Source organism: Mirounga leonina, unplaced genomic scaffold, assembly GCF_011800145.1.
Source record: "Mirounga leonina isolate KUSES-001 unplaced genomic scaffold, KU_Mleo_1.0 Mir_171, whole genome shotgun sequence".
Classification (NCBI taxonomy): domain Eukaryota; kingdom Metazoa; phylum Chordata; class Mammalia; order Carnivora; family Phocidae; genus Mirounga; species Mirounga leonina.
The window spans coordinates 5,485,768-5,498,742 of NW_023270436.1; the positions used below are offsets into that span (position 1 = coordinate 5,485,768).

The window sequence follows — 12,975 nt, forward strand, 5'->3', positions numbered from 1 at the left end:
AGGGCCCCACACCCCTCCGGGATGGGCGGCAGGCTCCCCTCCTGGGGCTTGCTTTCCCTGTGGGGCATGATTTCTGGGATGTCTGTAAGACCCTCTTCCTTCCTTTTTTTTTTCTTAATGAGCTTTATTGAGATATAATTCAGATGCCATACAATTCACCCATTTAAATAAATGTGTACAGTTAAGCGCTTTTTAGTATATTCATGGATGTGCGCGACATCTCCACAATTAACTTTAGAACATTTCACCATCTCGGAAAGAACTCCGGGCCTTAACTGTCACCTCCTTATCTTTCCATCCCTCCCTCCCCCCACCTCCCACCACTCACTCACTCTCTGTCTCTGCGGACTCGCTGGGGAGTGTGTGTTAATAGACTCACACACTATGTGGCCTCCTGTGACTGGCTTCTTTCACTCAGCATAACATCCTCAAGGTTCGTCCGTGTTGTAGCAGGTGTCCCGACTTCCTTCTTCTTTAGGGCTGAATAATATTCCTTTGTGTGGGTAGATCACATCTGTTGACCCACTTGGGCATTGACAGACACGAGGGCCGTCATAAATAAAGTGGCCGTGAACGTGACCAGATGAATGTCTGCCTGGGCAGGTTTTCATTGCTCTCAGGCATACACGTGGGACTGGAATTGGTGGGTCACGGTCACTCTACGTGTAGCCTCTTGAGGAATTGCCAGACTGTTTTCGCAAGCTGTGTACCATTTCCATTCCCACCAGTAGGCTGCTTCTTGCCTCGGTTTCCCCTCTTGCCAATAGGGATGGCAGGACCAGAGGTGGTAGCCAACCATTTCCAGACCTGGTGGCTCTCCGTCTCCCCTCTCCTGACCTAGTGAGTCCCAGGGGCCTCCTGAGTAGGGATTGTGGGTGGAGGGTGCTGTGTCCGGATGCCTCCGGAATGCCCAGGGCCAGGCTGCCCTCCCACCGAGGTCCGAGAGCACCCATCCATGTCCCTGAGCTAAGTGCTCAGGGGAGCAGGGTCAGCCTCCCTGTGAGTGGGGTGGGGCATCCGCTGGGCTCACAGTCCAAGTGATTCTTTTCTGGGTCTTCCCAGGGTGAGGGGATTGTCCCCTGCTTGGTGGTCTCAGAGCAGAGACTCCCTCAAGGCTCGTGGCACAGGAGGCCGAGGTCTGGAGTGTCTGGTGGGCTTTGTGGCTGTCACTGGAGCCTCTCGAAGTCGGTGGGTTCTTGGCTTGGTGGCCTTCAGTGGGGCTGTGGAAGGGACTCACAATGACAGGGTACCTGCTTCGTGTCCGGCTTCGTGGAGGGGTCACTGTCCATTTTCTAGAGAGGCTTGCAGAGGGCAGTGCCTTGTCTAGGGTCACACGGCAACGGATGAGGCGGGGAGGTGTGCTGAGCTTGTGGGGTTGCGGTCAGCCGGGGTCTGCCCTTGGTCTTGGTCACTAAAAGGCCCCAGTGGCCAGAGGTGTCCTCCAAGGAGAGGCAGCTCAGAGGTGTACCCTGTGCACAGGCTCCCTTCACGGAGGGCCCGGTGCTGCTGATCCTGGGTCTCCAGTCCCTGGGCCACACCGTCGGGGAATGCAGTTCCCCGGTGGTCTCCGTCATCTGCAGCCAGGGAGCACTTAGCCCAGGGAGAGGTTGCTGGGCCTCGGGGACAGGGATGGGTGCTCTCTGACCTCTCTGGGAGGACAGCCAGGTCCTAGGGGAAATTTGCATTGGAAAGCAGAATAGCATGGGCTGGGCCGAGTGTGCGCCTCCCCTCCATCCCAGGCTCCCCGGGGATCAGGGATCGGGGAACCGAGGCCTGGCCTGGAGGAGGGGCACTGGAGGGAGGGTGTGGGCCGCTGCAGCCCCCACCCCCCTCTCCCCGCGGCTTTGAGTCATCGGTTTCCTTCCTGTTCAGAGGTGCTATTTTAAGAACGTGGTGTCACCAGAGGGTTGAGGGCCGGGGCTGACACTTCATTTCTTAGCAGCTCAGTCCACCTGGGGTTGCTGGCTGTTCTCGGCCGCCCTCCCAGCTGGCTGAAGTCAGGCCCGGAGGGGACCCCCTTCCTTCTCCCGGAGACCGGCTCTGCTGTCCTTGTCATTTCTGCTTTGCAGCCTTGCGTCTGCAGCCTTGCACGTCCCCCGCTTTGTGCTCCCTGTCTGCCCTCTGGGTTGTTCGGGCTGCGCCCACATCTTTAGAGGAAGAGATGGATGCACGGGGAGGGCGAGAGACGGGCCCAGGGCCCCCAGCCAGGAGGGTGGGCCTTCCCACTGGTACCTTAGCCTTCCGCCTGTGGGAGGCAGCTTTCCTCTTGGGTGTTGTGTCCCCCTGACGGGGGCTGGGGCCTGTGAGGTCGGGAGGGGCAGAGGAAACCCACTGTAGCTGTGAGTGAGGTCAAGGTCACCTTGGGGCTGTCATGTTGGGACTTGTCTCCTGAGACATAGGGAGGCCTTGCCTGGCCTTGTGCAGCAGCCCCTGCAGGTGGCTAGGAGGGGTGTTAGGGAGACTCCCTCGGGCCCTGCCTTCCCCTCAGCAGTGCACCTGCCAAGGATGGGCATGGCCCCTCTGACCTCCATCCCACTCGGGCCCTCCGAAGGGGCTGCCCTGGGGGCCTGTCACCATGGTAATGAACAGCCTCCCAGGTGCTCTGGGCTCAGACGCTTCCTTCCCTTCCCAGGACTCAGTTTACCTCAAAGAGTGCTCACTGAGTGCCTCCTTGGGGGACAGCCCCTGTGCTTAGAGGCAGCGAGCCTCACAGTGTTCTCTGGGTTCTTCCGTGCCTCTTACTGGAGGGTCCACTGTTGACACCTGCTGAGAGGGCCAGGCTGCTCTGTCCCCACCTTACCGAGCAGGACAGGTGGCCACAGGTGAAGGTGGGTTTGGCAAGTCACAGCTGACTGCAACCGCGCTCTCAGAAGCCCACCTCCCCTTTTCTGGCCATCCCATTATATAGAGATAGTCCCTGCTCCCTGTCCATCACTCACTCCTAGGGTCTCCATTTGTGGTCTTTTAGGCCCTCCTGACCTCCTCAGGCCGTGGAGACACTGCTGTTTGCCATCTTTAAAACCAAAAGAACACAAGTCAGTCACCAAGTCTGACATTTCCTGGGCTCCTCGAAAGCCCTGTGAGGTAGTTCCTACTTGCTCTATGCCCATTTTCCAGATGAGAAGCCCAGAGTGTGGCCCACATGTGTCCGAGGTCACACAGCCAGCGAGGGAGGCTCCATCTCTTAAATCGGGGCGTCTGTTCGTTCCTGGAATCCGAACCTTTGGGCCAAGCCCCATCCCACCTGGCCTGTGTTTTATGGGCATGTGGAAACACGAAGGACCTAATGCAGAGTCACCCGGGGTTAAACATGCATGTTTAATGCTTTGGAATTTGGCCCGGGGAGTCTTTGTAGGGCCCCTTGCTGTTCTTAGGTGAGTGCTGTCGGCCTTCTGCAGTAATGCCTTGCCCCCCGCTCAGTGTAGAAAGTCTGCAGTGAGTCTCACTGTGGGCTCTGTCATGGCCCTCTTGCCCAAACCCAGAGTGGGGTTCAAATCTCCCTGCTTCCAGCTGAGCACCTTGAAAGGGCAGCCTGACCCAGTGTGGGAAGTGATGGCCCATATCAGCCGTGGGGTGACATCTCTGCCCTGGGGGGGGATAGCTGAGCTCGGAGTCTGGAATTGGCCAAGCCCAGTGGTGAATTGTCATGGAGAGAATTTGAGGGGCAGTGGGAGAGAGGTGACGTTGTCACCCGCAAGGCTACCTGCAATGCCTGCCCCATCCTTAGGCTGGGCAGTGGAGGCCCCTCCTTGAGGACCCTGCCCTGCCTGCGGAGGGCAAGAGGCCTGCTCTTGGGGACAGAGCAGGTTGGGCCCTGTGGCCTTGCTGCTCGTGGGTGGTCCCCATCGGCTGGGATTATCAGGATGTTTGCAGGTGTCAGGAGGTGTCCAGCCCCAAGCCCAGGGAGAAGTACTAGGGCGGAGACTTTTGTGCCCTTTTCATTTCGCTCTGGGGCCCTGTCCCGAGGCTGCACCTGTCCTACGTGACCCCTCACACTCTGTACCTGGTTCTTCTACCACAGTCATCCATGGCTGCCCTGGGAGGCTCCTGCTGCGTGTGTGGGGGTGCGTGGGGATGGCAGGGGAGAGGATTACACACACACACACACGCACGTGCGCATGCACACACTGGAAGATGCCCAGAGAGGGCACAGGCAGAGACAGAGAGCAGACTTCTGCCTCTAGGGCCAAAGTTGAGATGGGAATTCTAGTTGTAGCTCATCTCCTACCAGCGGTGGGCACATACATTAACCTCTCAGGGACTTGATTTTCTCCTCAGTGAAATGGGAACGATAATCGCATCAGCCACTGCTGCGTAACAAACCAGCCCCAGATTACGTGGCTTGAAATAACCACCGTTTCCTGTTTCCCACGAGTGTGGAAGCCCCCTCAGCATTTCTGTTGATTCTGTGCTCAGCTGGGCGGTCGGCTGGTCGTCCCCGCTCGGCCTGGGCTGGGGTGGCACTCCTGTACTCTGTGTCCGCTTGGCATCCAGCACGCCAGGCCAGGCGAACGAGAGAGGAAGCAGAATTGCAGACGTGCACTTTCAAGCCTCTGCTTTCATTAAGTTTGTAAGCATTTTGTGGGCCAGAGCCAGGGCATGGCTGGATACGGGAGGCAGAAAAAATTGGGATCGTTAGTATGTCATTGCGTCCTGATGGTAAAGTAGACACGGACACTCTGGGGCATTTCCATTCGCCAGCGCTGGGCTGAGTGCTCTGTGTGCACTACCTCATTTGATCTTCACAGCAACTCTGAGTGTAACCCCGTCTCCAGACGAGCCCCTGGGGCCAAGGTGGCTGATGTGACTCACCGAGACACACGTGGCTGGAGAGGGGCAGAGCCTGGGCGGGAGGTGCACGGCGGCCAGCTGCGGCCGCTGCCCTTCCCCTCACACACTGGCTGCCGAATGTGGGCCCGGGGTCCTCCTGGCGGCTCTGTGTGATTCCTGCTGCCCACCAGCCCTTCTGTGCCTCTTCTTCCTTCCGGTGGGGGGACATTTAGCTTGCTTCTGGTGTATCACTACTAGGAGCCGTGCCGTCTGGGCAGGGCGGTGTCCTCTCTTGGCGGGACATGGTGCCCGAACATTCTCGGGCATCTGCAGGAGGGCCGGGGGCCATAGGGCATACCTGACTTCGTTCCTTGACAGGTGTTTTGTCACTGCTCTCCAGAGCATGTGCACCCAGCTGTGGGTGCCCGGCTGTCGTGAGCCGTCACCCTCGCAGACTCGTGGCAGCATTGGGCCCTTTCCCTCCGCCAGGCAGTGGGGCCGCGTGGTGTCTCACGGTGGTTTGGACGCCGGGAAGTTGAGCAGCTGTCCATGTTGAGACTCCTGCCACACCCAGACACCGTGGACGCTCAGGCCAGCCCTGCCTGGTGCCCTGCACAGGAGCCGTGGTGGCCTTAGTTGGGGGGGGCGGTGGTCAGGGCACCCACAGCTGTGCCCAGAGGGTTACAGCCCGTTCCCAGCTGGGGCTGTGGGCTGGGTCCCTGTGTTCTGTTTCATGCCTGCCGGCGGCCGCTTCCCACCCCAGTGCACCACTCCCTGGAGCCAGGGCCTGGGGCGCTGGGGCGCTGGGGCTCTGGGGCTGAGGTTGCCTGGGACTGCAGAGCGGTCCCCGGGCCTGGCTCTGAAGTGCTTTCCTCTCTCTTCCTCTGCAGCCATTGTACAACCAGCCCTCCGACACCAGGCAGTATCATGAGAACATCAAAATGTGAGTACTCATGGGCAGCCGTGCAGATGCGTGGCCTGGCGGGACAGGCTGTCCAGCCTCGGAGATCTGGGCTGGGATGTGGGTTCTCAGTTCCCAAAAGGGCTCCCAGGCAGGGCCAGGTGCCAGAGGAAGGGGCAGGAGGGGGCAGTCGGGGCAAGAATTCTGGGCCAGGTAGGGCTGAGGTTGGGGTCACAGGCCTGGGGCAGGGAGGGGCGGAGGAGCGGTCCCATGAAGCACTGGGACGCAGACCTTCAGCTGGGGAGGGCGGGCAAGGACACGCATGCACAGCCCTGGAGACACTGAGGTGGAGGGCTGCGAAGCCTCATCCCTTTGGAGCAGGCAGAAGCTGTTTGGGTGGAAAGCGAGCTCAAGATGATGGGGGATGGCCCTGGGACAGGTGGGGCCTGTGGTTTGGGCTCTGATGTAAGCATATTTGGGATTGTCCCACGCTCTCCTCAGGGGGGTCCCTCTGTGGCGTAGCCCAGTGTGGAGCAGTTGTGAGCACCAATCCAGACCAGGAGGCTTTGGGAATGGCTGGTATGGTGTATCCCAGTGATGGGGTCTTTTCCCAGATGGATGCTAGGAGTGAAGAAATATCAATTCAGGGCCACATGTAGTTGGTGTGGGCTGAGCTGGCGTAATGGGGCAAGAGGATTGTGCTGGAGGCTGGTGGCTTCATATCTTCAAGATGGGAGAGAAGCGCTAGAGATGTGGCTGCCTGAAGAGGGTTGGCTTTGGGGGAGGGGGAAGCATGCATTAATGGGAGCATAGTGTCCTTGGCTGAGGAGGGGATAGTACCTCATGTTGTTATCCAGGAGTCCAAACGGTAAAGGGAGCTACAGACCTTGCCCCGTGAGGAACATGTGGCTGTGGGCCCTGGGTGGTGTTGGGTTATAAGCAGACTCTTTGGGATGTGTTTGAACTGTTCAAGGTTTATCATTGGGAGAGGGTGCAGGCATTTTTGTGTGACCTCAGAGGGCAATACTTAGCTTGTCCAGTGGGCAGTCCAGCCTGGTCTGATGGTCCAAGCTTCCCTGGGGTGGATTCACAGGGTGTACATTGCAGTGGTGAGCTCCCCATCCCTGGAGACATGCAGACTTCCCAGTAGCTTTTAAATATCTACTGGTGTTGGTCTAGTTGACAGGGGAAGTCTCTTCTTTTGTAGTTTCTGGACTTGCATGACTGATCCCAGCGCTGGTGACCAAAACGGCCACCCCCTTGCAGCTCCCAGTGACTGACAGAGCAACCTAGAAAATCTCTTGTTGCCGGTGAGGTCCTTGGCCCATTTAGGCTCAGGAGCACCTGCTGAGGAAGCCTCGCCTGCACTGCTGGCGAGTCACTCCCCGCCCATGGCTGGCAGGGGCTGCAGAGTGGCCTGTGTGTTGGGGGGGGGGTGTGCAGTGGAATAGTGCTAGGATTCCGTGTCTGCTGTGGCCTGTGCTCTTGTGTGGCCTTGTGGGTGTGTCCACTGCCCAGGCACCAAATCCCCCTTGACTCAACATGGTTAATGTTCCAGTCAGGCCACCTCAGCCCCTTCTGAGCTTTCTGGGACCTGCCTTCCCTGGGGCCAGGGCTAGAGGTGAGGGAGCAAGCTCCAGACGAGGGTGGGTGAGGGCAAGGGGGGCTTCTTAGGGCCGCCATAGCTGGTTTGGGGCTTGGCAGTAGGGTGTTTTCATCTGAGCTGGGCTGCCGGAAGCACTCACTCATTCATTCATTCATTTGCTCAACACACATTTACTGAACACCTAATATGTGCCAGCGCCTCTTCTAGGACCTGGGGATTCAGCTGTGAGCAAACCAAAGGCCCATTCTTTCATCAAGCTCTGTCTAGCAGTGGAGACAGGAAGCGCGTTAAATAAACAAGATGATGAAAAGCACTGCGCTCGCACAGCTATCTTAAGCTCCCTGTGCTTTGATACACCTAGTCGTGTTTTCCCTTTTGGTATAACAATTTTTGTAGTAATGTCATTGTACTGAAATCTCACACGAGTTGTTCACTAAAAAATGAGTAATGTTTGAAGCTGAATAATGTGGATATTTCCTTTTATAAAAACAGCCGTAAAATCCAAACAAGAAAGGAAAAAGATATCCATATGAACAATACTAGCAGGTAAGATGCTGCTGCGTCTCTGTTTACGTAGAATAAAGCTATAAACTTACTGAAACCAGGGCACCCCCCAGTCTTCATCAGAGAATGGCTCTGGTCTCCTAGAGTACATTCCGGCTAAGTAGGTGACTGCCTGGTGAAATGTGTTCCCAAACCAAATCACAGATGGACACGCTTAAGTTTAAAACGTAGAGATGAATAATTTTAAGATATCTTACATAAGTGGTGAATTTTGTTAGAAAAATATATCTGTAAGCAAATTATTTGAACTGATCTATCTTTAGAATTTTGATTTTGTTCCTAGTTTTCCATGAAAATCCTAATGACCTCTGTTTTTAATTTCAATGAGATCATCAGTAAATTAGTGCAGTCATTCACTTTAAAGAATGCGATGCAGGGGCGCCTGGGTGGCTCAGTCGATTAAGCATCCGACTCTTGATTTCAGCCCAAGAAGTTGTGATCTCAGGGTCATGAGATCGAGCCCCAAGTCAGGCCCCGTGCTGGGCGTGGAGCCTGCTTAAGATTCTCTCTCTTTCTCTCCCCCTCTCAGCTTGCACTCTCTCTCTTTCTCAAAAAAAAAAAAAAAGAATGCTATGCAGATGGTAGATATGGTAGGAGAGAAAAGGAGGGTGGCTTTAGCCAGGGGATCTGGGCCAGACCTGACAGCAGGGGGGACCCTTGGGGGCTGAGCGGCAGCTGGCCGTGTGGGCCTCCCTGGCAAGGGGAATGGGCAGTGCAGAAGCCCTGGGGCCGGACTGACCTGGTGAGATCCTAGAGGAGGCCAGCATGGCCCACGGGGTAGGTGAGGGAGAGAAGGTGCCAGGCAGATCACCCAGGGCTGATGAGGAGTTGGGGTCATGTTATTGATGTGTGAAGGGAAGCCAGTGATGAGGTTTATGCCAAGAAGTGATGTGTTGAGTTTTTGCTTTCAAAGCTCTCTGTGGTGGCTGCAGAGAGAAAGGACTGGGGGTCGGGAGACCTTGGTGGAGGTAGCCATAGCCATCCAGGCAAGCAGTGGCAGGCCTGGGTGCTATGGGAGCTGCCAGGGGTGTGATGTGGAGGGTCGGGGGCAGGGAAGTCCCTTGGCTGCGAAGGTCGGGGGCCTGGGCAACTGTGGGGGCCATGAAACGCGAGATGGATGCTGGTGACGAGGGGCCACTTGAGGGCCATGAGCATCTGGCCCTGTGGCTCGCCACTTACGCTCAGTGCCTCGGTTTCCATCTGCGAGGGTTGCCGAGGATTCCGCGAGTTACTGTCCCTGCCATGCTGAGCTCAGTGTCAGGCACATGGGAAGCATTCTGTGATTTTTCTTTTTCTTACTATTTTATCTGTGTATTTCTGTTCTTTGTTCATGCAACGAATATTTATTGAGCGCTCACTGTGTGCTAGGCACTGTCTGGGCCCTAGGGGCACAGGAGTGGATGGGACCTGTCATTCTGTGAGCTGGTGACAGCTTGAGAAGGACAATGAGAGATCGGGCTGGGTGGGGGCGGGGCACCCTCCCACCAGGGTGCCCCCCATCCCTGCAGCCCATTCCGTCCCCCTCCCTCCTGCTGCTGTCATTGGGCCAGGTGGGAGGTTATCCCCTCCCCAAGGACCTTGCCCTGTCACTTTAATTTCCCCACGTGCACACGCTGGGGCTGCACAGTTAAAGTTAATTTCACGCTTGACTTCCTGCTGCGCTGGCAATTTCAGACGTGTCGAAGTCACCTGTACCCCCTCTGCTACTCTCCCTCCACCACCTGCGTCCTGGGGAGGTGTGGGGGCGGCTGCCCGGGCCCTGCAGGGCGCTTGCCGCGGGATCTCAGCGCCAGGTCCCAGGCTCTGGGACGCAAGGGAAGGGGCCAGGGCCACCCCAGCGGGACTAAATGGGCACTCTGTGGAGGGACTGGTCCTGCCCCTCGGGACCTGCCAGGAGAGCTCTCTAGGGAATTCACCACCTTCGAGAAGCCCCCCTGCCATTCCCTGAATGGGTCTGGTGTTGGTGCCCAGGGACAATTCCTGCTCCTGTGTGCTCTGCTGTGGCTGAGCCATTCCCTGTATGCCCTCCTCTGGGGTTACAACCCGGGCACTGGCCTTGTTCCTCTTATCTTCCCAGGGCCTGGAAGCCTGCTGGTTCCTGGGGTTCTCTCCGTTCCCTGCTTGTCTTGTCTTGATGTCCGACTTCTTCCCTCCTACTGCCTCACTTGGGGGTTGGCTGACTGGAGCCGTCAGCCCTGGAGCTGTGCAGGTGGAAAGGGCACCTGGGACCCCCAGGTTGCTATGACAGGTTTTTGTGGTCTTGCTCTGGAGGTTCAGAGACGTTAAGTAACTTCACTAGCGTCATCCAGCCAAACTCCGAGGCCAGCCGGATCTGCACACCCACCCTGTTACCTGTCCTGGGTCTCCAGTCGGGGCTCTGCCCCTTACTAGCCTGGTGACCTTGGGCAAGTCATTTTGCTTGCCTGTAAGCAGGTTTCAGACCATCAGCTACCCTGTCAGACAGACTCTTCTCGAGGTGTTCAGAGCCCTGCTCAGGCAGGCTTCCTCCATCTTACTCTTTCCCAGTAGTTGGGGGTCTGGCTCTCCCTGAATGCCCCTCCTCACCCCCTCTAAATCCACCATCACCCTCACTCCCCTAGAACTCAGTGCTCTCATTTCCCCCTGCCCACCCTGTTGATCTGCTTCTCCTAAGCCTCAGTTCAAACCTCTTTTCTTCCAGGAAGCCTCCCCTGATTGCCCCAAGTTTTTCAGCTTTAGAACCCTGTAGGTCCCAGAGCCTGGCCAGACTCTCCTTGGACCTCCACAGAGTTTCCAGCCCCTTATCGCTCCCTCTTCATTTTTGTATCTCCTCCCGGGTCCAGCACCAGATAATGAGGCCTGTGTTTCCTCACAGGTTGTGCTTTTATAAACTCTGACTTCTCCAGGAGATGCTAGATCTCCTTTGTACCCCTATAAATGCCTCTGCTGTCAAACTCATCATGTTGCTGGTTTGTCAGCCCTTCTAGAGCCCTCTTATTAGAGACTGCATTCCCTATTTTCGCCAGAAAAAAATCACAGCAGAAAAGATTTGTCTGCCATAAGCTAATTGCCTCTCCAATACCAAAACATTTCTTGGGACAAAATAAACACTCCAAAAATGTTTGCCAGAAGAATGTTGAACAAGTGGACACCCTAAGCCAGATGTCTAGGGGATTGCAACCAGATGCATGCCCGCAGGGCCGAGAAGGAAAGGTAGAGTGGGGAGGGCTGGTGGGAGGTAGTAGGGAGTGGCGGAGCCTGTGGCGAACAGTGAGCTGATTGTCCTTTAAAGGGGTGATCCCCTTTAAAGTTAAGCGTCTGCCTTTGGCTCAGGTCATGATCTCAGGGTCCTGGGATCGAGCCCCGCATCGGGCTCCCTGCTCTGCGGGGAGCCTGCTTCTCCCTCTCCCACTCCCCCTGCTTGTGTTCCCTCTCTTGCTGTGTCTCTCTCTGTCAAATAAATTTAAAAAAACCTAAAAAAAAAAAAAAGGGGGTGGTCCAGCCTCAGCCCCAGGGGCTGTGCCAGACTGCCTGATCTTTCAAAAGAGGCTTTAACTTCAGCTTTTTATGCAACACTTCTGGTTTTCGATACTGGCAGTGATTTGAGATTTTTTTAGAAATCACGGCAGTCCAAACACAACGCTCTCAGGGGCTGGCTCCGCCAGGTGGACCGTGCCCGTTTGCAACCTGCCGACTTGACATTTGTCCTCTTTGGCAGTCCGTGGCTGCCTCTGGGCGCCAGGCACGGTGCTTGCTTTGGAAGGAAAGTCAGATCCGCCGGGCAGAACTCCTGCCCTGCAGGAGCTACGGTGAGAAGAGGTGGCTGCAGGAGTCGCCTCTGCCCCCACGCCGTGGCCGTCCCAGGGCGCGCTGGAGAACACTGGCCTCGGCTGTGTCCGCTGCCTCGGGCCACTGGGTCAGGTTACCCCAAACCGAGTGGCGGCAAACCACAGCGGCTGAGCCTCTCCCAGCTCTGGAGGCCAGCAGTCGGGAATGAAGGGGTGCTGGGGTCCTGGTCTCCCCGGGGGAGGAGCCTTCCATGCCTTTTCCAGCTTCTGCTGTTTGCTGGCTTCCTGGGCGTCCCCTGTCTCCCGTCTCTGTCTTCTCGTGTCCTCCTGCCTCTCTGTGTGTCCACCTCCAAGTCTGCACTTCACCTTTTTATGAGGACGCCACCCTCATGACCGCATACTAACTCTGACCTCTGTAAAGACCTGGTTTTGAAATTGGGTTGTGTTCCGAGGTACAGGGGGTTGGGACTCCCAGCATCGAGGGGGGAGACACATTTCAATGCGTAACAAACACCAAGCCCCCTGCAAGCTCGAAAGTAAACTGTATTTGTTCCCACTATGATTTCAACATAGATCATGACCCTGTTTTGTTTTTTTTAATTTATTTAAAAATAGCTAGATTTAGGGGTGCTTGGGTGGCTCAGTCAGTTAAGCGTCTGACTCTTGATTTCCGCTCAGGTCATGGTCTCATGGTCACAAGATCGAGCCCTGTGTCAGCCTCCATGCTCATTGAGGAGTCTGCTTGAGATTCTCTCTCTTCTTCTGCCTTTCCCTCTGCTCATGTGCTGTCTCTTTCTCTCCAAATAAATAAAATCTTTTTTTTTAAAGCTGGATTTACAGAAGAGTGGCAAAGATAGTGGAATTTCCTGTATACCCTCCACCCAGCGTCCCCCAATGTGAACATCTTACGGAAGTGAGGCTACTCTCATCAGAACTGAGAAAGTGACAGTGGGACAGTGCTCTGTGCCAACCCAGAGACTTTTTTCCAGTTTTTCCACTCATGTCTGTTTTCTGGTCCAGGATCTGATTGCAGGTCCCCATTTTGCACTTTGTCCTCGTGTCTCCTGGTCCCCAGGTGACAGTTTCTCCATCTTCCCTTGATTTTCCTGACCCTTTTGAGGATTTGTGGTCAGGGATTTGGCAGAATGTCCCTTGATACGGGTTTGCCTGGTGCTTTCTCATGAAGAGGCTGGGCGTGAATTTGAGGGAAGAGCCCCACAGAGGTGAGGAGCTGCCCTTCCCATCGGGGCCTGTCAGGTGCGCGCCTGTCTAGCCCTCCTGTGCTTGGTGCTTTAGGGGCAAGTCAAGGATCCAGCCTGCACCTCCTGCTGGGGCGATACCACAGAATTTGTGGACACAAGTCACAA

General features: G+C 56.2%; 1 protein-coding gene across 8 annotated transcripts in view; it reads left to right on the forward strand.

The window, feature by feature from the left end:
- The window catches only part of NCOR2 (nuclear receptor corepressor 2), a 212,453-nt gene that overhangs the window by 97,589 nt on the left and 101,889 nt on the right, over nucleotides 1-12,975 (forward strand). For 5 of the 8 annotated variants that reach the window (XM_035016825.1, XM_035016826.1, XM_035016829.1 and 2 more), the window contains exons 9-10: nucleotides 5,661-5,713; nucleotides 7,770-7,823. In XM_035016825.1, coding sequence (XP_034872716.1) covers nucleotides 5,661-5,713; nucleotides 7,770-7,823 — 107 coding nt within the window. The remainder of the gene's footprint in view (nucleotides 1-5,660; nucleotides 5,714-7,769; nucleotides 7,824-12,975) is intronic. The other 3 variants (XM_035016830.1, XM_035016831.1, XM_035016832.1) reach the window with 1 other exon arrangement.